This window comes from Anastrepha ludens, chromosome 2 (genome assembly GCF_028408465.1).
Source record: "Anastrepha ludens isolate Willacy chromosome 2, idAnaLude1.1, whole genome shotgun sequence".
NCBI lineage: Eukaryota > Metazoa > Arthropoda > Insecta > Diptera > Tephritidae > Anastrepha > Anastrepha ludens.
The window spans coordinates 143898079-143923340 of NC_071498.1; the positions used below are offsets into that span (position 1 = coordinate 143898079).

The 25262-nt window shown below is 36.2% G+C and overlaps 2 protein-coding genes across 2 annotated transcripts; both read right to left on the reverse strand.

The window, feature by feature from the left end:
* Positions 1-8651: 8651 nt before the first annotated feature.
* LOC128859802 (uncharacterized) lies at positions 8652-9923 on the reverse strand. The gene is made up of 2 exons (XM_054096892.1): positions 9382-9923; positions 8652-9175 (listed from the first exon to the last, which is right to left on the reverse strand). The coding sequence occupies exons 1-2, from the start codon at positions 9910-9912 to the stop codon at positions 8837-8839; spliced, it is 870 nt and encodes a 289-aa protein (XP_053952867.1). The 5' UTR covers positions 9913-9923; the 3' UTR covers positions 8652-8836.
* A 13272-nt stretch (positions 9924-23195) lies between these two features.
* Positions 23196-24579, reverse strand: LOC128859810 (uncharacterized). Its single transcript, XM_054096904.1, has 2 exons — positions 24008-24579; positions 23196-23757 (listed from the first exon to the last, which is right to left on the reverse strand). Exons 1-2 carry the CDS (start codon positions 24554-24556, stop codon positions 23404-23406), a joined length of 903 nt encoding a protein of 300 aa, XP_053952879.1. The 5' UTR covers positions 24557-24579; the 3' UTR covers positions 23196-23403.
* Positions 24580-25262: the final 683 nt, after the last annotated feature.

A 25262-nucleotide genomic window follows, 5' to 3' on the forward strand; every position in this document is an offset into this window, starting at 1 on the left:
AAGTTACTCTGGGCAACCGAGATAAAAGCATAACGATCTGTATTGCTCAAAAGGCAGGTAAGCATGATGAGTACTTAAAAGTCTCCTAAGATACTTTCTTAAAGTCCTCACCAAACGAAAATGTGCTAACTGAATATCTTAAAAAAGTCTAGAGCGGGTGAAGATATTTTAATGGCACTCAGCCCATCACACTGATGAGTTCAATTGCCTTACTCTAGAGCGCCTACAATGAAATCATTCCATATTACAGGATAATATGCCGTAAAACTGTTGTACAGATCCAGCGGTAGAAAGCTGTAGAAAAATGCACGTTCTATTTAAAGGCAAATCTATTGAACAAATTTTTTCTAGTTGCACTCGTCCCTCCAGTGCATAGTGCATGCTGTTATAAAAAGAAGTTCTAATAAAATTAATTTGCCGTTCAGAGTCGGCATAAAACTGTAAGTCCAATCATTTGTGAAACAACAATAAAACGCACAGTAAAAATTCAAACGTCAAACAGTGGTAAAAATTTCAGCTGCGTAACACCAGGCCTTTTTCATCTGCACTCACATGTGATGCTCCAAGTTCAGTCGGTATTTGAGAAACAGGTCTGAAGCTGAGTAGCCCCGGTAGATAAATAATGACTGATATTTTTGGCATACCATTTATAAAATATAGACAGCTTCCGATAGTGTAGACCAATCGATATATAACGTATGTTTCAGCCTGACATACGATTCATTATTATAAGTTAGGCCTTACTAAGCATTCTTTCAAATTTTCCCGACGTTGTCGGTGTATAAAAATATCCTCCGCCGAGACTAATTTAAATTTAACAAATTTAGACCTGCTTAATTTCTAGAGGCAAGAAGTGCATCAGTAACTGCACTCGAGGAAGAACAATTGCAATTGCTTTCAATGGCATTCCCAAGGCATTGCAATATATCAAGATGGTATTACTGATAAAGCTACAACAATTTTTGTTAATCAATCAAAATTTAATTCCGATTACAATGTCAAAACCCGATATTTCTCAGGCAATTTGACAGTACACCCATCAAGGCAAAAACAAAAATAAAAAGGTTACTGGACAAGTAATACCTCCTTGATAGATTTGCCTTGATTGATCACGCCAAAATTATACCGAACTAACAATGCCGTGTCTCTGTGCCAACAAGGTTGAGCGTACACAAGAGAAAGTGCAGTGCGCCAAGTGCAATGATTTTTATCATTTAAATTGTGTCAACCTACAACCTGTTGACTTGGAATTTTTACTTAAAACGGGTAAGCAATTTATCTGTGATAAGTGTGCCGCTGTTCGACGTCAATCCCTTCGAGCACCATCAACTCCCATCAACCTGGATGACGAAATTGCCTCTGCTGATAATGTACCTGTGAATCCAGTTAATCTAAGTGCACAGTTATCACCACATCAACAACTGCCGAAATCAACATCAGCTGATGACGTAAACAAATCTGATATCAGTCTGAAAACGATTATCAGAGAGATTGCTGCTCTGAAATCAGAAAATGCTCGTGCGATGGCTGCAATTAGCTCTCTCAAAGAGGATAAGCAGTTGCTGATTTCGCAAATAAGTGAACTGTGTGCAGAAGTAAAGGAGTTACGAAAACATCAAACGGTTGATGTATCCTCTGCTCTTGTACAGCTAACCGCTGAGGTGAAGGACCTTAGTGCTTGTGTTCTTGAATGTGAGTGTCATGCAAGGAACACAAAAAATGCGAAAAGCAAATCGAAGAGACAGGAGCCACTACTACCAGTGACTGCTGCTACGTCGCCTGCAAACGCGTCTATTGTTGCTGCTCCGCTTGGTGAGACTAATTCGTATTCCTCTGCTTCGCACTCTCATGCTGCTGCTGGCGATGCGCCGCTCTCTTACAGCGCTGCTGTTACTAATACAGCTAAAGTGAAGCTGACGCCAATTGCTGCTGCTACTGCTACTACGCAAGAATGATAGAAACAAGATTGCGCCCATCAGAGCGTACGTGACGTCACGTTTGCTGAGTTGTGCAGTATTGCCAACCATTTGCTCTTCGCAATAAATTTAGTGCTTTTTTATACCGAAAATGCGAAAATTTTGAAGTTTCGTGTTTGTTTCTTTTTGCGTTTAATTTAAAGCTACCGAAACTGTAAGTTAAAAAAAACTGTATTATTAAAGAAAGAATGTTATAAAAGGTCACTCTGAGAAGGTTTTAGTGCTAATGAAAATTAGTTGATTCTTATAAAATTTAGTATTTTGAAAAAATGGTGGGGAAAATCTTAAATATTTTGCAAATCATATTAAATTGTTCAACCAAGTCGTGGATCTGCACATTTTATAGTGTCTAATATTGTTGCACAGCCACTGATAAGATTGAACAATGTGTGACTGTGGATTTTAATAGTGCTGATGGAGTTGCGCTAGGAGAAGTGCCTTGAACGGATGGTGCCACTGGATGGATGGCGGAGGCAGTGTACTCAGTCCGTGGATCGGTGCTCAGTTACTATTCCTATAGATATTTTAAAACATTTAACTTTAATTTAATGAAATATTATAAACATATGTATGTATGCTTTATTGAGGTTCTTACTAGCACAATTTTTCACTGCACATTTCATGTTTTCTTATTTTTCACTTATACGAGTACACTTTCACGAATTATCTTATTTTTGCGTAAATATTCACTAAAACGTTTTTTACCGTTTCTTCTTATTAACGCAGATTTCAAAGAAGAAACGAATATTCATAAGCATCAACAATAACCGCAATCATGGGCAATGTGACCAGATCTCTGAGAAGACTTTAGTGCTAATGAAAATTTTTTTACTCTTATAAAATTTGATAATTTGAAAGTGCAAATTTAATTTTTGGCTCCATTTAAGGTTATGCAAAAATATTAAATGCCCCTCTCTCAACTCTTCTTAAGATTGAAAGCCTTTTTACACATTTTAAAAAGCCTTTGAATATTTATTGAATGCGAATTAAAACCATAGAGGTGTAATCGTTTCTTCCGGTCATCAATCCTTAGTGAGACATAGGGCATTAAGAGTTATATTCATTGTAAAAATAAACAACAAAATACCAGAAAATACTAAAGAAACCACACTGACATTTTTACAAAGAGAGTACCTTATCTAGTTACATAACTTCAAATATAGCAAAAAAGTCGTTCCCTTAACAAAAGAGTCTCGCTTAAAAAAAACCTCATAAATTAAATTGTACATAAGCTTGACACATTTATTTAAAAAAACGCACATTTTAAAGACAATTTGTCTCGCATACAAAGTTCTTTAAGTGATTCAATAAAAATTTGTTGGTTTATTTTCTTTGAATAGGCATTTTAATGCGTTTTTATATCCAAAGCTAGGCAACACTGCAGTAGCGAGAGAGAGATTTGACTGCCGAAAGCAGAAGAACACCAACAACACCTGCACTCGCGGGCAATGCCACCAGATGTTAAAAAAAAGTAAAGCTAAATAAAACTGTGTGAATTGTTTAAATAATTATTAAAAAATGTATATTTTACAAAATTATAAACATGATATTTTAATTAGAACAACTAGAAAAATGTCATGAAGAAAGAACTAAAACTCCGAGACACAAAATAATAAAAATAACAAAAAAAAATGATAAATCGAGTTACGAAAATGGTAATCTGGCCATACTGGAGCTAAAATCACGTAACTAGTTGTCAAATTCGCTGAGCGCAAAGTAACGGGACCACGATGGGCGCCATCTCATTATTCTTTGCATCATGCTACTACGTCCGTTCTCCCATCAACATCAACTTGCAAAAAAGCGTCGGCAATGCCGACTTCTCTGGCACCTACATCAAATCGTACACGTGAATGGAAAACCGTAACTAGAGCTAATAGAAAAAAGGTTAAACAACCTTTAGTTATCGGTTCAAACCAAAATAGTGAATTAAGTGTAGTTCCTAATATGAAGTGGCTGCACATATCGTCCTTCTCAAACACTGTGACAGCTGCCGATATTGTGGACTATGTTGCGAAACATGCAGAAATTGACCGCAAATTTCTTTCCTGCTATATGCTTATAAAAAAGGATACCCTCGTAAAGGATTTCAAGAAAATCAATTTTAAGCTAGGCGTATCTGAATTTTCCTATGATAAGCTTTTAAATGCGGATATATGGCCTACGAACGTAAAAATTAGGCCATTTATATTACTTTTTTTCAAAAAGACGTCACTCCACCTCTAATTCCGTAACTTCTGCAGCTAACTCCATCGCTAGTAGTAAATTATTAAAATTGTATTTTCAAAATATATCTGGACTTCGAACTAAATGTTCCTCGGTGTATATGAAAAGTTCTATCTTAGACTTTGATATTTTTGTACTCGTTGAATCGTGGCTGAATGAAAATTTCTTTGACTGTGAAATTTTTGACCTCAATTTGTACGACGTTTTCCGTAAAGACCGTGACCCTGTCAAATCTGGATGTTCCAGAGGAGGTGGTGTTCTCATTGCTGTTCGGAGAAAATTTCGGGCATCATTGGTTATACTTACCAATTCTGACACACTCATCGATCAGCTTTGTGGACGTGTTTATGGCTCATCTGGAACAGTTTATGTGTGTGCATCCTACATTCCGCCGAATAGTCCGGATTATTTATACTTTGCACATGCTGACAATGTTGTGTCATTAGCATCAAGCATAACTGGTGACAGTCATCTCGGTGATTTTAATTTATGTCGCCTGAGTTGGTCCCCACTTAGAAACTCGGCTGCTTTTATGGCTTCTAACGTAAATTCATCAGCCGAAATGCATGTCATTGATAGCTTTTTAAGCATTGATTTGTCACAAATTAATGGTTTTTATAATAGCCTTAATAGAATCCTAGATCTAGTGTTTATTTCAAATAACATCAACTACACGTTGTCGGAAGGCATTGCTCCCATATCTTTAACTGATAAACATCATGTTCCTCTTTCTCTTGAGTTGGAATTTTATGAATTTTCTGAGGTATCCGATGAGCCTAACATCAAATTTAATTACAACTCATGCGACTTCACAATTTTTAACGAAATTTTATTAAGTATTGGCTGGGATAATGCCTTCCTCGACAATGATGTTACCTCCTGTTTTCATTTTTTTAAGACTAAGGTTTCTGAGCTGTGTTTGAAGCACATTCCTATTTATCATAAGAAAGTATATAAGACACCTTGGCATACCAAGCGGCTTAAGCATCTAAAGAATCTGAAAAACAAATTTTCTAAACTGTATAAAAGGTCTGGAGACCCAATGCACTACTCAAAATTTCAATGCCATTTAAAAGAGTTTAACTGTTTGAACAAGTTCTTATATAGAAATTACATCTTGAATTTCGAAAACAATATTATTTCGGATCCGAAGGCCTTTTGGCAATTCATCAGATCAAAAAAGTCTTGCTCAATGGTGCCAAACAATGTTTTTTATAATGGTAAATATGCAAATTCTGCCATAGAATCTGCCAATTTATTTGCCGACTTTTTTTGCTCTAACTTTGAACCCGACTTAGACTTCGATTCTAGTTTGCTCTCTAACAGTTTTTCACCTCTCAATTTTGGGACTTTGTGCCTATCTGTTACCGATGTCGTCAAGGGTATTATGAAGCTCAAGTCTACAACGAAAACTGATTCGGATGGCCTTTCGGGCATTTTGCTGAAAAACTGCTTGCGTCTCGCTGAGCCTTTTACAATTATATTTAATAAATCGTTATCCTCCGGTATCTTTGTTGACGATTGGAAATTTACTTCCGTTACGCCTATATTTAAGAGTGGAAATAAAAACGATGTTAGCAATTACAGACCGATTTCGAAGCTTTCGTCTGTCTCAAAACTTTTTGAGACAACAGTAAATGATAAGTTATATTTTGCTGTCAAAGGCCTAATATCTACCAACCGGCATGGTTTCGGTGCAAGTCGCTCCACTGTCTCTAATTTATCTATTTTCAATGGTTACTGCATTTCAGCCTTCCAGAACAGATCCCAAGTTGATACAATTTATACAGACTTCTCTAAAGCGTTTGACAAAGTATCGCACCGAATACTCTTGTCGAAGCTTGCATCATTGGGTATACACTCCACGTTTTTGTCGTGGATCAAATCATATTTGGCCAACAGGCACTGCGTTGTAGCCGTTGATAATTCGACATCCCGTGCATTTATTGCGTCCTCTGGTGTCCCACAGGGAAGTATTCTAGGACCCCTTCTCTTCATACTTTTTATTAACGATATTGGTTCTTGCTTTTCGTTTGCAGAACACTTGCTGTATGCTGATGATCTAAAAATATTTGCGGTGATTAACAGTCTTAGTGACTCTGAAAAGTTGCAAGCTGACTTGCACAATGTTCGGAATTGGTGCTATTTAAACCGTTTGTCACTAAATATTAGCAAATGCTTTCACGTAAAATATGCTAAATCAAACAATACTTTGCATACTTCGTATAGTATTGCTGGCTTCCCTTTGCAATCCGTTGAAGAAATTAAAGACTTAGGCGTTATTTTCGACTCTAAGCTGAATTTCACCAGCCATGTTAACCACGTCATAAGACGATCATATGCGATGCTAGCATTCGTACGCCGAAATTGTTCTGCATTTACTAACCCATACACTCTCAAAACATTGTATTGTGCTTTTGTTAGATCAAGATTAGAGTATGCCGCTATTATTTGGAGACCGTACCAAATAGGTCTGTCTAATCGGATTGAGAGAGTTCAGAAAGTATTTCTTCGTTTTGCGCTCCGATCTTTAAACTTTTCTGAGCCTGTACCATCGTACCGCTCTCGATGTTTATTGATTGACTTAAAACCTCTTGATAGCAGACGATCTATTCTATCGTGCTCATTTATTATTCGTATCATTTCTGGATCTATTGATTGTCCTTCCCTTTTAAGTAAAATTCAATTTAATATACCCAATATGAGGCTCCGACAGTACGAAACCTTTAAAATTGGCTTCTCGAGAACCAACTATGGGGTGAGTGCTCCGATTCCTAGGGCATGTGCAGATTTAAATATGTGTTTCAATTCTTCCGATGCTGATTTTACGTGGCCGTATGGGATCTTAGTCAATCATCTTAAATCGTTCTTTTCTTAGTAACTACTAAACTATTGTACATTAGCTTAATATAGTCTGTAAGAATGTATCCATTTAAAGACAATAAATAAATAAATAAATAAATAAAATCAAAAAAGGGCTGCCTCTATCGTTTATCTTTTGCTTGGCAACTATAGCGACGATTTCATGCTGGAGAGTTTCATTTGCTTCATCTGCATAACTATTTAAATGAAAATCGTATTTTTTCAACCGAGGTACTCAAATTTCTGCAAAAATAATAGAGTTTAGGTATTAAACGACAATTAGAGCCAAAGGCTTTCTTTCGTATGGTATACGATGGAAGAGGCTAGAATATAAATTATGAACTTGATCGTTTGATTTAGACAAGCGCAAGTATTGGTTGAACAGTGCTGCCACTATAAGTATGCTACGTTTTTTCCAATGCTCCATTAGGCTAAAGGAGATTGGCCTCTGGAGGCAATCTCTCCAGAATATGGTAGCATTTTTAGACAGTTAACACCGTATTTTTCTAAACTTCGTACAGATCTTTCTATCAGGATATCTATAACAGGAGTTTAAGGGTCGTACCAGGCAAATCTTTCTAAGTATGCAGGATTGGAACGAGAGGAAAATCTGTACCGAGACTGGTACCTTTGTCTTCACTAATGGCTCGAAGATGGCATCGGTAGTCGGAGAAGAGGTTTTCTCTAAATCAGCCAATTTATCTACTTTCAAACTGCCGAATACTGCTAGTGCTTTTCAGGCTTCGCGATCCTGCAGGCATGCTGAAAGTTTAGGGAACACGTGAGCGAAGGAGATATTCGCATTTTTTTACAATAGACAAACTGCGATCAAAGCTGATGCGCAGATGCCATGGCGCAGATTAAACGTGGTCAACTGATCACAGATCAGATGAAAGTCAATTTCTTCATGTGGTATTTCGAAAACTCTTCGACCGCAGCACAATAGACGTAGAACGCAGAAAATCCTAGGGACTCAATAACACTGAATTTCCAAACTTGTTGCTGTATTTACCAGCCATTGGACGAACGGCATACACGCAGCAAAGCAGGGAAAGTTTTACCATTTAATTCCCATTGCAGAAGCTGTGGTGACCTTTTAGAGAAGAAGAGTATTGAACACTTTCTCTCTAAATATCTGGGTTTGACAGCTAGACGATTAATGCTACTGGGTGCTCCTTTCTTCGACAGTGTCTTGATGTTGTTCGACAAATGAAAGGACTTACAGCTTCAAGCCGACTCCGAACGGCAGATATTTCTTATGAGCAGCTTTTTCCTGGCAGAAATACACCCGGAGGTTTGCCATCGCCTGCCGAGGGGCGACCGCTACTAGAAAAAACTTTTTCTTCGCTTTGGTATTTCACCGCGATTCGAACCTACGTTCTCTCCGAATTCCGAATGATAGTCATGCACCAACCTATTCGGCCATTGGAAGTCACATAATGATATCAAAACGACGCTTTAGTGCTCGGACGGAGAGTGCTCGAGTGCTACTTGAACCATTTCACCCTACCTACCAGAAAGTATCATACCTATGTACGTACCTATAATGTTTCACAGCTTCGAGAAAATTATAAATTTTTTTAAATTTTTGAATTTATTGCATTTATTCATAGTTGTTTTTTGTGTGTCTAAAAGTATTAAGATTCAATTATAACTTTTTCTCTTGAATTTTTTTGTTAATTTTTTTTAATTTTTTTTTTGTTTTCTTTGATGACCCAGACATTTCAGCGCAAGTTTCTTAGTGGTACCGTTTTTCAAGTTCATACACTTGTTTACACAAATCTTATTTCCAAGCAAGTCAGACTTCTAGCTTGTAACTGATTTGCTAAACTCACATTTAGTGAGCTGGCATCTTTCGCCTCCAAATAGGCAACATTCGGACAACCATGGGATGTCGTACCGTTATTATCATTGTCTGGTTCCAAGTAATCGTTAATGCATTCATGGATTAGGCGAGTGGCAGCGCCGATCGACGTTAAAGCCGAGCGGAACTGCAAGTACAAGCAGCTCACCGCAATATCGACGCGACTATTTAAACTACATTCCGATGATTCTATAGCTGCTGCGAAATTATTGCGATTGTTAATGGTGTCAATGTTGGCCTTGGAGATCTAAAATTCATACAAGTGAATAAAATAGTAAAGTAGTATAGCTGATAGTACACTCGTTTCTTATATTTTTGAACATCATTATATATATTCTTTTTTTACAACTGGCTTTGAATTCGGCATTTCATCATTTTGAAACAAAAGTTCAACAATTCCAGGCTTTGGCATACAAAATTGCATGATGAAAATCAGGCGTTATTTCTACTCACCACTGATGTGACGCAAAGTGTATAATTTAACGAGGGATTACTGTGTGATTTTGCGCAATTGTTTAGACTAGTTTTCAGGTTGCTATTGTAGTAGTTATTCAGCTGAATGTAATAATTTTTGGGCGTGCTGACGATGCTGTTCGAGTAGCTCCGTGCGCTGGTGATGCAACTTTCAATATTCGCTTGAATAATATCGGCATATGGAAGCTCTTCACGGTATTGTTGCACGCAATATCTCGTTGGCAAACTGAGCACCTCCAAGGGACGGATCTTTTCGTACGTTTCTTGTATTGTGTTGAGCAAAAGCACCTTTTCCTTTTCAATCACGTTCAACTGATCCTCCAGGCTATTCTGCACGCCATTTATTTGGTCCAAATAGCTTTGAAGTGTAGCATTGTATTGACGACGATTCTCAAAGATATAGTCTTCTACGTCTACCCAAATCTCAGTATCGTCATTTAATGTTGCCGGTGATTGGGCCACTGCAATGGCGATCGCTTGCAGGACGATGATAACTTTCTTTGCGAGCATCTTGACAGTCAACTATAACTGCATTTGAAACTCTATGCTTTATATAGCGAAATCTTGAGCTGCTTGCTTATTGATTTTCGAATAATAATGGATGAATTTCGAATAATAGAAAACACTGCTACAATGATAGAGGAAATATAGTCAAATGCTTACATGAACAACATACGGTAAATATTTGCGGGGCATTTTTTATAAAACTAACAGTGGCAAATTCATTTGGATATCTGTTTATTTCGCTATACTTTACTCCATAATAGTTTTGTGTACTTAAGCAGAAACAATGCATAAGAATTTGCTACAAAATAGCATTGAGAATTCGATAATTATATGTAACATATGGATAAATAAAAAGCGTACACAGAACTGGATGCCGAGGGTAGTGGCTAGAACAGTTAAAACAATCTTTTTTCTAATAGCAGCAGGCAATGACAAACCTGGGAGTGTATTTCTGTCATAAAAAATATCCTAATAAAAAATCACCAACAAAGAGCTACTTTACTCAGACGATGCAAAAACCAGACAATATCTCGTAATAGCATAGACAGATGATTGCGATAATCAGGATTAACAACTTAATTCGAAATTATCTCAGGAATTAAGTGCAACTAATGCTGATTGACAACTGGGCTTAAGGGGTTATATACCTTGTGTTGGACTAAAAAATCGAAAACTTTTATGGCATATTCTAACAGCACATCATCTTAAAAGTATACATTCAAAAAATCATAAAGATCGGAGTACTAGAACGAAAGTTACAGACCGTGGAAGCGCGCGACCTAATCCATAAATGAAGTGCACGCAAAACTTCAGACGCGATTATCTCGAGGTCGTGTTTTTTGAAAATTACCGTCGCGGTGATCATTATTTATTACTAAATTATTATTTAAACTATTTCACCAATTTGCATACATTTTTTTTTTATTTATTCAAAGTTACAACCTCGTGAATCTGAACGGTTTACTTTTTATAAATATTTGCATAGTTCGCTGGAATTAATTTTTTTTTTAATTTTTCAACCCCTCAAAAATCGTTTTTTTGGTTCAAAGCGGTTTTCATATCGAGAAAAAAATTTTTTTTGGGTAAATAAACCATTCAGATTCACTTAAAAACATTTTTCTACAGTAATAATTTAGTTCTTTTTGATTTCAGTTGAGCTGCTCATGAGCCGCTACGGAGATCACCGCAAGCCTCTTGTAAAAAACGGCGTTTCGGGGGAGGGGCGATATCAACAATAAATAATAACATTTTTTAAAATAAAAACACCAAACTGTATTCTTCGAGAGTTACCCTTCAGTATGATATATGTATGTCTCATTTGAATAAAAGTTCTAAAACATATTTAACGGGGTATTCTAGTCTAGAGGCGCGAATTTCGAGCATTTTTTGACGATGAATAAAAAAAAAGCTATTGATATTTTTACGATACATTTTTTTATCATTTATTTATTAATATATTAGGAGCACACAAAATAAATTTGAAAAAAAAAAAATGAATTTTCATGGAGTTATGCGTCCTTGAAGTGGAAGGGGGGAAAAAAAGGCAGTGTCCCCGTCGTCACGATTTCTACCCTTGTGGTCATCTGAAAAAAAAAAAAAATACAAATTCTTAATTAATATGAATGTCATTGTCAAATGTCATCGTATGAACCAGAAAAAACGGGAAAAAAAAATTTTCCATAAAATGGCGGCTACTCAAAAAATTGAGGTCGATTTTTCTCTTATTTTTAAGCTTTCTCGAATTGTTTACACATATTAAAAAATTGAAATTTCCAGTTTTTCGAGTTTCATACGATAGAGATATATTTAAGGAATATTCATGACAAATTTCAAGCAAATCGGTTGATTAGAACTTGAGATATCGTGCCGACCGTATCGAACGAAGTAGTTTCGAGAAAAACACTTTTGAAGTTCAGCGTCCGCTCAAACCAGTCAAGCTGTCGCGTCACTAAAATAGTTGTAGCTTCGAAAATAATTCGAATTTTGAAAAATCCTTTTAGGGAGATATTTTTGAATAGTTAAACTATCAAATTTTGAAAAAAAAAATTTTCGATTTTTTCAAATTTCTAGACTAGAATACCCCCTTAAAGGAAATTATGACAATCGTCCATTTTTTCGGGCTCACAAGGTATATAACCCCTTAATTCTCATAATATAAGCGGAGTATCGGATTTTTCGATGGTAACATTGCCGAAAAATTACAGTTAATAGCTACTTTTAATACAAAATAGTCAAACTTTTAAAAACAAGACCAAAAACAAGAAAAACTGGATGCAATGCTAGCTTGCACTAACACGTTCGAGGTTACATAAATAAATAATTGTTCTTAAGTATCAGGTAGAATTGATAAAACTATCCAATAAAGAAATCAGCTATTCACTAATCCGCGAAACAACCGTTTAATACATTACAATTTTTATCAGATGAACTCTACCGGTAATACGGATTAACGCCGCCAGAGTAGACGGCAGATTTGCCGTCGTCAAAACTTAGATTGGTGAGCGATTCCATGCCCAGTGATCCAAGCATTTTGAACATTATCGTCAATTCTTCTAAAAATATCTGTTTTTTGTTGCATGCTTGAATAAAATAAAAAGTAAATATTAATACATTTTTGAGATTTTTTCATTGTTGAATGTTCTAGTATAGAATTTTTCGGTTCTTTTTAATATAATTAAAAAAATACTTTTTTCATTTTGACGTGATAACGTCTTATACGAGGGGTGCCTTTTATTTGGCAGAATTTGGCAACCCTGGTGTTGCAATCTGGCAACTGACAGCTGTATCGCAAAGTTTGACATTTTTTGGCTTTTACGTACTCAGAACGTTTTGAAATATCAGCGCTATTTGTGTTGTTTACGGTAACTTAAAAGATTCATCTCGGCCCAAAAATGGAATTAAATCGTGAACATTTTCGTGCGATTATTTTTTACAACTTTCGACGTGGATTAACTCAGCAACATTGCATGGATGAACTTAATTCATTTTTTGACGATGAAGCTCCATCAAGGACCAGTGTTTATCGATGGTATGGTGAATTCAATCGTGGTCGTAGTTCACTCCAAGACGAATTTCGTGAAGGTCGTCCAAAATCAGTTGTTGTTCCGAAAACCATTGATGCTGTGCGCGAACTGATACTGCAAGATCGTCATGTGACCTATCGTGAGATTGAGACAATCTTAGGCATTGGTGGGACGAGCATACATTCAATATTGCATAAACATTTGACTGTGAAAAAAATTTGTTCGCGTTGGATCTCACACAATTTGTCAATCGCTCAAAAAAAGGCTCGTGTCGATTGGTAGAAGGAAATGCTCAAAAAATACGATCGCGATATTAATTCACATATTTGTAATTGCATATGCCTTCTTGCTGTGTGCATGGTAATGAACCATATCTCTGTTGAGAATAGGACGATGATAGGAAAAGTAGGAAATGAAAGGGAGTGTTTCGAGTGTAATGTGTCTTGAAAAAGTCAAAACGGTAATGGTGCCTCTTAGTGTTGTTGTCTTATTAACGTCTGATGCACAATCGAAATTGAACATATCTTTCATGAATTTGATAAATGTTTCGTCATTTTTCACGTTTGTGTAAATGTAACTTGATAAATTCCATTGCGATTCCATTTACCTCCTTCTCTAATCCATACAAAATATCTATCAAACAAAGAAAATTAAACTTTTGTTTTGAAAATTGCAACCATTACATCAGTATTTTCTTATGACGTTGTCACGTTAAACTATCGTCAGTAAACCGACTTTACAGATAACTTCTTTTTTAGAATAAAACAAAATTTTTTTTTTTAATTATTTGAGAAAAAATTATTTTCTTTTGAAGTTTTCTTTTTAGTAATTTTTTTTATTCATTTTATTTTTAATAATAATTTTTTCCCAAATAATTTTTTTTTAATTAAATCCTTTTTTGAGCGGGTATAATATATTTACTTTTAGGTTTTTTCAATATAATTAAGAAAGAATGTTTTCAGTCTTTAGAATAAAAAAAACTTAAAAAAAAATTATTTGAGAAAAAATTATAATTTTTTTTTTCAATTTTATTTTTAATGATTTTTAAAAAAAATTTGTTAATAATAATTTTTTCTCAAATAATTTTTTTTAATTCATTTTTTTTTTAACGAATATAATTCTTCTATTTTCGTTTTTTTTTAATATAGGTAAAAAAGAATGTTTTCATTTTTTAGAATAAAGCAAAACTTAAAAAAAATTTTAATTAATTTTTATTTTTAAATTAATTTGTTTTCAACAATTTTTTGTTAAGTGCATTTTAACAAAAAAAGTTAAAAAAAATTGTACCAAAAAGTTAAAAAGAAGCGAAGATATTTCAGTTCACAAACTCCATAATAATCAATCAATTTCCAACATTGCACAAATCTGAAAATTATAATTTTTTTCAGTTTACTTCTTAATAAATAAATTTTTAAACGAATGGACCACAACGTCCAAAATATTTAATTTTGTTTATTATAATTATTTACAAAATCTAAACAGGTGAGTGATAGCTGCTCTCAACTCTGAGTAGGAGCTCCTTACGGGATCTGCGGGCTTGATTTATTGTAATAAATTATAAATGGAAAAAGAAATGTTTAAAATTTTAATTTATTTACATTAATTTCAGTTAACTTAAATTTGTTCGGTATTTATTGCGTATATTCTTAATTTTAATACAATATTAATTTTTTTTAGTATCAGCCTTTTAAATTTATACAGATTTTGCACGCACGCGAATTCAATTTTGTGAACAGATGGCAGTTCGTAAAAACCGGAGTTTTCATGTGGAACTTACGCTGCCAGTAATGAAATACCTCTGAGTGTTTGTTTATTTGCTTAATTGATTTATTAATAATAGCATAATTCCAACATTGGAGAGCCCTTAAGTGCTATGCCATCTACGAACGGAGGCGCGTTTGTATGAGCAGCTTTTCCACACTGCCAGAAATGCTGTCGAAGGTTTACCAATAAGTAAACCCTCTTTCAAAAGTGACGCCTAGATGTCACTGGTGAATAATTCCTAGACGGTAAATGGTCGATCATTAAGAGGAGCATATCGCAAACTTAGTGATTTTTTGGTGGAAATAATCGTCCGAATGAGTCGCCAATTTAAAGGTTGGTGAAAAAATTTCAAGAAACTGGGTGCGTTGGGGATAGAAAAAGGACCAAATCTGGTCGTTCTGCTGAGAATACAGGTTCCGGCACTCGAAGTGTAACCAATTAAATAACTATAAATTTAGTTTGGAAAATTACTATTATTCAATTCAAAGTAAAAAATGTGTGAAAATAATACAAAATTAAGAATCAATTTACTTTTGCTCGATATGACCACCTCCTGGTCTTGTCTATGGCCTTGACACGGTCCAGAAATGAGTCGCAAGCTGCCCTATTTTAGCTCAGCCTTGTTTATTTTGGTCTTCTCCTTGAACATATCCGTATTATATGGATCCATTTAAATATACAGTTATGTATAGGGTGGTTAAATTTCAAGGGCCGATGTTGAATGTAAACCACACCTAAACGTCAAGTTTTTTTTCTGCATTTTTCAATTTCAGACTAACTCAATTTGAACCATGGAAAGATACACAATCGAGCAACGCGTTAAAGTTATTCAGGCCCATTATGAAAACGGGCGTTCAAATCAAAATCCATATCGCGCGCTTCGTGATTTTTTCGGTCAATTTAATCGTCCAAATGTGCGTACAATCGGAAAAATTGTGCAAAATTTTGAGCAAACCGGGTCTGTAGGAGATGTGAAAACACCAGTGCATGCTCGTACAGATCGTACTGCAGAAAATATTGCTGCTGTTCGTGATAGTGTGGTTGAAGAGTCGTCCACCTCAACTCGTCGTCGTGAACAACAATTGCACCTCTCACGCTCGTCGTTGATGAACATTAAGCATAAAGACTTGCATTTACACGCTTACAAGGTGCAATTGACTCAAAAACTAAAGCCTCTTGACCATTTCAAGCGTCGTCAATGGTCAGAATGGTGGCAGGAAATGGCAACAGTGAATGACCAATTTTCGAAGAAAACCATATTCAGTGATGAGACACATTTTCACCTCAGTGGATTCGTCAATAAGAAGAATTGGCGCATTTTGGCGAATGATAATCCAAGAGTGATTGCCGAAAAACCTATGCACCCACAAAGAGTGACTGTTTGGTGCGGTTTATGGGCCGGCGGTATCATTGGGCCGTATTTTTTCCAAAATGACGCCGGTCAGGCAGTTACTGTGAATAGTGTTCGCTATCGTGAGATGATAACGAACTTTTTGTGGCCCGAATTGGAAGATATGGATATGGACGATATGTGGTTTCCACAAGACGGTGCCACTTGTCACACAGCTAACAAAATAATGGCTCTTTTGCGCGAAAAATTTGATGGCCGAATAATCTCACGTCGCGCCTATGTCAATTGGCCGCCAAGATCATGTGATTTGACACCGTTAGACTTCTTTCTTTCGGGTTATTTGAAAGAAAAGGTGTACGTCGATAAGCCAGCAACAATTCAAGAGCTAAAGGACGAGATAATTCGGTACACTAACGGCATAGAACCTCAATTATGCCTCAGCGTCATCGAAAATTTCGACCATCGGATGGAGGTGTGCCACCGAGGCCGCAGCAGCCATTTGGCCGATATTTTATTCCAAACGTAATTGAGTCATACCAATATTATCATAATAAAGAAAAATGACAATAATTTTTTACAACAATGGTATTTTTTTCAAAATCAACACCTGCCCTTGAAACTTAACCACCCTTTATAAATTCCATCCACAGTTTTTATTAGTCAATGAACCAACGACGTCCGTGCGAAATTTCAGTTTTCAGAAGCAATACCTTAAAGTTGGGCGCATTAGGTTTGAGTTGCGGAAAAATAACAATATTTGGGCGCACAAACAGAGCTTCATTTTGATGAGCATGGAGTTGTTCCTTCTACATACTCGTATAAGAGTAACAAAAAGCAAGCAGTACGCGAGTAGTCAATGAGTAGTCAACGAGCAGTCAACGAGTAGCCAACGAGTAGCAAATGAGTAGTCAACGAGTACTGCATCACTTAACGATCACCTGCGGCTGTTATATGCAAAATTGTACGTATGTGTGTGTTGTAGTGATCTGGGTATAATAATAATAAATTTAAACAGGTGATGTGTTAAACAATCAGCAAACATAGAACACCCAGTTGTTTATTCCAAAATTTGTTTTCATAGCAAACAGCTTTGTGACACCTTCTGAATTATCTCAAGGGTGTGTGCTATTATTACAAAGTATGGCTATTAAATAACGAGACTGATGATTTTAAAAATTTGATTTAGATTTCATGCATCTTTATTTATTATGAGCTTCGGTAGCAGCGTAGCCCGTTTTTTCATAGCCACACCTCGTATAGTGCGTGCATGTGTGTGTATATTAAATATACTAAGATCCAAATATAATACAATATAATATAATATATAAGTATATAGGGCATGCCATACATACATAGATGTTTAAAAATACATGAATGATAAAGTGAAATGCTTTCATTCGATGCACGACCTCCATCCATATCAGCGTGCGAAACAAGCGCGTGAGTTGTATTAGAAAGATTTTTAAATTATATTTGGCTGAATTAGGAAGACTTTTGTGAGTGCTTCTGATAATATTTAATACTAGCAAACCCGGCCCCCTTCGCTGGGCACACTAAAATAGAATAGATATGGTTTAGAACAGAAAATATATGATTTTCATATTATTTATTTCTTTATTCTTTATTCAAGCGCTTTGGCATAAACAATATTTTTTGTTTTTCTATTTGTTTTTGAGTAAATATAAAATATAAATTGAAAATCAGGAAAAAAGAAGATTGTTTTTAAATTTCAAATCAACGCATATGAATAAACAATCGTCTTTTTTCCTGATCATCCATGAATTTTTCGTTTCAATTTATATGTTTTATTAAGCATTGGAGCTTTTTTAACCATTATCCATTTATAATTTTCAAAAAAACAAAAACGAAAAAAATTTTTTTTTCACGAACACATAATTTCATTCGGATTTCACATTAAATTCTCAAATTTCGTAAGAAATTATTCACTGTTCCAAAATCCACTCCATAAAAGTTCACAAACAATTTTTACATGTTGCACCTACGTTTTTTCCTTATGGCATCCAAATCAGAAAGAAATATTGACACATTGTAACTCACACTGTCAATTTGACAGTTCAGTTCCGCCCCAAGCGTTAAAAAAGTAAGCGACATTATGGCTGGCTCAAAAGAACGCTGTACCCGTAAGAACGCTGTACCCGTTGCCACTGAATTACAACCAAACTTTACGAAACCCATTTTCAATACTTACTTAACAATGTGCATAAGTTTGGTTCAATTCGGTTCAAAGACACGGCGGGTCCACGTTTTGGCATATATTTCGAGACCCTAGTCAGCAATAGGTATGAAAATTACCCCGTATTAAAGCACTTATCAACAGCTTTCATTTGATACCCATATTGTACAAACACATTCTAGGGTCCACGTTTTGGTCTCTATCTCGAGACCCTAGTCACGGAGCGGAAGGAAATACTCTGAACTAAAGCATTCACCAACAGCTTCCATTTGATACCCATATTGTACATATACATCCGAAGGTTACCCGGGTCCACGTTTTGACCTATATCTCGAGACCCCAATCACGTAGCGGCATGAAAAATACTCTGTACTAAGGCATTCACCAACAGCTTCAATTTGATATCCATATTGTACAAACACATTCTAGGCTCCACGTTTTGGTCTCTATCTCGAGACCCTAGTCACGGAGTGGCATGAAAAATACTCTGAACTAAAGCATTCACCAACAGCTTCCATTTGATACCCATATTGTACATACACGTCCGAAGGTTACCCGGGTCCACGTTTTGACCTATATCTCGAGCCCTATCGACCAATAGGTATCCAAACTATACGGAGACCATCTTCAATACCTTCTTAACAATGTGTGTAAGTTTGGTTTAATTCGGTGCAGACACGGCCGGTTAGCGAACACACACAAAAAGGTGACTTTTTTTTTTTTAAGACTTTTTTCAGTTTGTGTCCGAAAAATCCAAATATCTTACGGAACCCTATTTTTTCCAAAATAAAATGTAATCCATGTTACGCTTGGATAATGTAGTTTTCTAATGGTGAACGAATTTTTAAAATCGGTCTAGTAGTTTTTGAGCCTATTCGTTACAAACAAACAAACAAAGTTTTCCTCTTTATAATATTAGTATAGATAATATTTTTAATAAATAGATAGATGGATATTTTCTTTATTATGGAAATATACAGAAATATCTTAAAAACTATTCATTAAATAATATACAACAATCACCCAAATGGTCGCCTGTCGAAAAAACACTATTAAATTGACATTGAAAACCAAATTTGTTGCAAGTAAAATGCGCAAAGCTTCATTGTTGTTTCGTTAACAATTAACTACCTATATTTTAAAGTACTAGTCATGTAAATCATTCAAAAAAATCGAAAAGCTAACGGCGACATCAAACACTCACTCCTGATAGTATCCTAAACAAATTTCCTCGTCTGTCCAGATCACAGAGTCTGCATTTTTATAAACCTTTTCGATGAAATTTATAATGCCCAATTTATGCAATGAGTAAATTAAAAAAAAAAAAAGTCTAACGGTTAGACGCGATAGAAGTGAAACCTTCCGTAAAACAAACTGAGAGAGAATGAGACGAAAGCAGCATTAGGAGCGGGATAATTATAGGTTCATTATAATATTGCTATAAAGTTCATATTTCATTTTCTTCATTTTATTGTTATTCATCCTCAATGTTTTCAATTTCAACAAATGATACGAGTGGCTTATGATAGCTAAAATATGATACAAATGCTTTGGTTTCGATGTTGTCAACATATCTTTGAAATACCGCGTCAATTGTTGTTTTTGATCGTGTTGTCGATTCAGTTCGATTGTTACACATTTTTAAATTGAATGTTGTATTGAGAAAATCAATTAAAGGAACCGCTGTGCTCAATGCAAAATTTACGTTAAAATCGCCACTTAAAATCATTGGAACTTAATCGTAATCTTTTCTAAGTATCCGCGATACTTCTGGTGTATACTTTATTAAATTTTCGTGAATGAATTCCGTGATGCTATTTATTGATTGATTCGGTGAAATATAAATTGCCACAATTAAAACTGTTTTTCCATTGCTCAATCTGGTTTCGCATGCACATATCTCTCCCACTTTAGAGAGCTGAACAGACAGTGATTCTAGTTGCTGTGCATTCAGATCTATCTGTGGAGTTACAATACGAGCACCGTCATTTTGATTGTGGTATATTGCAACACCGCCTGCAATTGCGGTAAATATTTAAAAATGAAAATATTTACGAATATAAAAATACGGACGCAATACAGCACACGCGGTTGCTATTATGAGCGTCGTAACGCGTATAATACACAGACGTACTAACATACACGCAAACATTCGTAGGACGCTTGGTTTGAATTTTTTATAATATACATATGTATGTATGCTATACTATGGCCTAGCCTATGTACGTACATACATATTTGTGTTCTGAACTTCCAGCAAAACAATGCTTATTAATATACACATATGCATCTACATACAACCGCACACACAGGCCACTCACTTTATTCCTGTAAATGCGTATGTCGTCCAAAGCTAAAATTCTATGCCTAGCGACTACAAGAACAAAATGCATTAATAGGCGCAGGCGTAGCGGCCATCATCCTAGTTGCCATAGCGCTGAACAGTCGCGGCGGCGCCGAACAGTTTCAACTATTGTACTGTGCAACAAAAACTCATCATCAAAAAACTGATTTATAAATTCGAGCTCATAGTTCTAAGAGCAAGTACTTTCATTCATAAAACGAGCCGCCCATATGCTAATTTTCTCGACAATTCGAAAATAGTCAATATTGGAATATTTCGCGTAGAATTATTTGCCAATATTCAATTTTTGTCAAGTCGAGTGCCCGCGGCTCCGTAAATATGTTTGCACCCATATATGTATGTAAATATATGCTTCTAAATGCTCGACAACCGCAGCTGCCTGTTCAAGGTTACTGTACATTAGGCCGGGGCGATTTGTGGGAAGGCAAAAAAATCGCCCATTGCTCTGTGAAAATCATATTCTAGGGATCAGAATAAGAAATTTTGCCGAAGGAACCATACCTCTAAAACGATTTCTGATGTCCCCCAATATCTGTCGAACTTTTTAATTTCTTTTCTATAACTCACATTCACTCATTTACATATGTTCTGACTAAATAAATTTCTTAAGAGAAAAAATAGATAATATTATAAATAAATAAAAATAAAGAAAAAACATAGCCATTTAGCTGATTTTTTCATGTAAAGGCCAAAAATGGTGATATTTTGAAATTGGGGGACATCAGGATTCGTTTTAGAGGTATGGTTCCTTCGGCAAAGTTTCTTATTTTGATCCCTAGAATACGATTTTCATAGAGCAATGAGCGATTTTTAAATCGACCCGCCCTACAATGCTACCACTGATGGAGCCAAGGATGGCATTATATGAAACTTTTAGTGTCGAATTATTACTACGAAACAGTGCAAAATTACCCACTTTGATAGGCGATTCAGTTTTGTTAAATTCCAGGCCGTTCCCCGTTCTCAGCAGAAATTAAGAGATCTGCATATCCTTTCCCATGGCACTCGAGTAAGCGTTATGGGAACCCAGGACGATAGATTTATCAGGTTTACTCATTATTTATGGCGAAAAAGAAGATTGTGAGGGGAAGTTCGGCTGCCACATTACTTGGGAGAATCAGCCAAATTCTGCACGATCATTTCACACCTATTCACGCACTCGTTCAATCAGTCGTTGTTCAGACGGCAACGAAGTATCATTGGTTGATTTTTGTGTTGTTATCACTAACACAATCTCAGTTTTTTTCTAAACACATCGCAAGTGACGTCAGCCCATCTGTTAAAGAGCACATCTCTAAAAATCTTTTCAACATGGCGGGACCGATGTGTGTTGAATTCGTCAAAGCAACATCACTTCTGCTCGACTCGTCGTAACTTACAGGAAATGTTTTATGTTATTGCAACAATAAGAACAATAAAAGAGCTTCGCATAATGTCAACTTTGATGCAGCTCGAGATATATTGCTGAATAACTAACTTCTATATAACTGATTTCAGTTATAACGGGTCATTGCCTAATCGGCAGGAGAAGATGGGTGTGCAAACACATGCCTTCTGCAGAGTTTGTCTAGATGAGGAAGAGAAAGAGACGATCCCGCACCTTTTGTGTCAGTGTCCTACTCTATCCAGAAGTAAATTTACCGTTTTAGGTGGACAATTCTTTAATGAATTGGAAGATCGATCTCAGTACCGTAAAAGTCGGGAATTTTCTAAAATGTTTCAGAAGTATACACTGGTTTTAGGAGAGATAAGGACAAGTTCTCCAACCGCTTCAACCTGACCTAACCTAACTTCTAGTCTTAAAAGCTATTTGTAGGCACGAAAGCAACAATTATGGGTAGTGGGATTGTACTAGGTTCCATGTGAATTTGGTTGACTTGCATGTTTCATAGAAACAGTAAGGGAGTTGAGATAGTAGTACCCCTTTCACTACAGATATCTGCTCTCTTTGAGCAGATATAACTGTCAATAATTTAAGCAGTTGCTGCAGGCCAAATACCTAAACTCTTGGTGGCAATGAATTTATTATGTAGTAGTAATATCAGAGTGCCGGTGTTCTTCGAAATCGCACTATTTCCACCAAAAGTGTCCAGCTCCTTGCATATGCTGATGACATTGACATCATAGGGAACTGAAAGAGAGGCTTTGTCGAAGCAGTTTCCTCTATCGAAAGAGAGTCAACTTGAGTGGATGTGGCAAGACGCAATATATACGGTCTACTAGAAGCGAAACACGGCGTTTTGGATCCAGCATTGCACCGGACAACTATACCTTTGAAATGGTCGAGGAATTTATATATCTTGGCACAGTCGTCACAATAAGAAATTATGTCAGCCTGGAGGTAAACCGACGAATCACGCTTTCTAATAGGTGTTGCTATAGTCTCAGTAAGCAAATGTGTAGCAGAGACCTCCATCGCCCACAAAACTAACACTCTACATGAAGCATGGGTTGCGTCGCAGACTGAAGCTGCCGTTCTTGGCAATCAACTCTCGTAAAATTTGGGTACTTTTGGAACCGGATAATAAGCTTCCGAGTAGGTTGGGTTTAGCAATGCGGCAATAATAATTAACGCAAGCTTTTTTATAATTTTTTTTTTATTGTAATTTCGAAAAATGATTTCTCTAATCGCTTACTTTTTATTGGCAAAAACTCGTAAATTTATAGAAACACTATTGATATTTCGTTTTTTTAAATACTGATGAAGCGCAAAGTATTCCAGTTCACTATAGCGTGAACTATAGAAGGGCAATAAAATGATTCCTTCACTGCTTTCCAACGAATTCGCAATTTTTGTTTAAACAAATCTTAGTTCCAGGCAGTCTTGGCTCCTAGACAAGCCATGTATTGGATTTGCTATGGTCTTATTTTGAAAGTCTCCATCCTTCACCTCCATATAGACCACATTCGGACAGCCAGCGTAGACCGTCGTGTTAGTATTCTCACATTTTGGTTTGTTTTCTAGATAACCGTTAATGCACTCATCGATTAGGCGCGTCGCTGCACCAAGCGACGTTAAGGCTGAATTTACATAGGTGTAGCTACAGCTGACTGCGATATCGATGCGACTATTCAAACTACAGTCCGATGATTGCATAGAAGATGCGAAATTAACACGATTGGTATTGGTATAAGTGTTGGCTTGAGCAATCTAAAATTTAAATTAAAAAAAAATTAAAAAAAAACACGTAAAATAGTATTTCGTAACCTTGTAGTACACTCAATTGATATGCCTGGTTTCCGTTATGCCATTTTTTGTTTTTGTTTTTTGGAAAACCAAATTTTACACGACTTACCAATATAATGGCATTTTAACAGCAATAAACAAATTATGGTATGACGAAAACCAGGCTTGACCATAAAGAATGGCATGATGTCAACCAGGCTTTAGTTATACTTACCACCGTTGTGACGCAAAGTGTATAATTTAACGAGGGATTACTGTGTGATTTTGCGCAATTGTTAAGACCAGTTTTCAAGTTGCTATTGTAGTAACTATTCAGCTGACTGTAATAAGTATTGGGCGTGCTGACGATGCTATTCGAGTAGCTGCGTGCGCTGGTGATGCAACTTTCAATATTCGCTTTAATAAAATCGGCATATGGAAGCTCTTCACGGTATTGTTGCACGCAATACTTCGAAGGCAGACTGAGCACCTCCAAGGGATCGATCCTCTCATAGGTTTGCTGTATTGTGTTGAGCAAAAGCACCTTTTGTTTGTCAATCACTTTCAACTGATCCTCCAGGCTATTCTTCACGCCATTTATTTGGTCCAAATAGCTTTGAAGTGTAGCATTGTATTGACGACGATTCTCGTTGATGTAGTCCTCTGTCTTCGTGGTTACATTCTGGGCGCTGATTTCGGTACTTAACGTCGCTAGGGATTGTGCCAGTACGGTGGCGATAACTTGAAGTGCGACTACTGCGCTGATAACTTGTCTTACGGACATCTTGCGAACTAATTATCACAATAAATGAATTCATACACTTTATATAGCGAAAATTTGTTTTTCATGCTTATCAGGTGGCGAATAAAAACGCGTTAAATTCTGATAATAAAACCCCCTTTTGATGTGATAAAGAAACGTTAGTCGAAAGTTGATATGAAAATCGTTGTGTTTGTAAGGCAGTAACAACAAAGAAGCATCAAGCAGATACCCGGAATTTCTTACAGAATAGCACTGTCGATATGTCAAATCACTTTTCGAGAGGAATTAATTTTATATTCTTGCACAAGTACAAAATTCAATTTGAGTGGGTCAACATAAGAAACGTTGCCAGAGTTGTGGTACTGAAGATAAGATAGATAGGCAGATACTTTATGAGGCTTGCACTTTGACCTAATGGTCTTTTGTGCCCTATACTCATCACCAGTACTTCATCCATACCCTTCGCTTCTTCCTGTTCCCTTGTTAAACTCAAGATGGAGCTGGGTTGGACTGCGCATATATGCCTTTCTTCTGGCTGTAATTGACTGAGTTGTCTCAACCTTCTCCCCGCTAAAGCACTGCATTTCAGCAGAAGGTGCATTAGAGTCTCCTGAGATTAGTCGCAGAACCGACAGGAGTCCGTAGACCAAATCCCATCATGACTACGCAGTGCGCAGTGGCCTGCGAGAATGCCCGCGAACTTTCTCAGTTTATCCTTGGTAAGGTT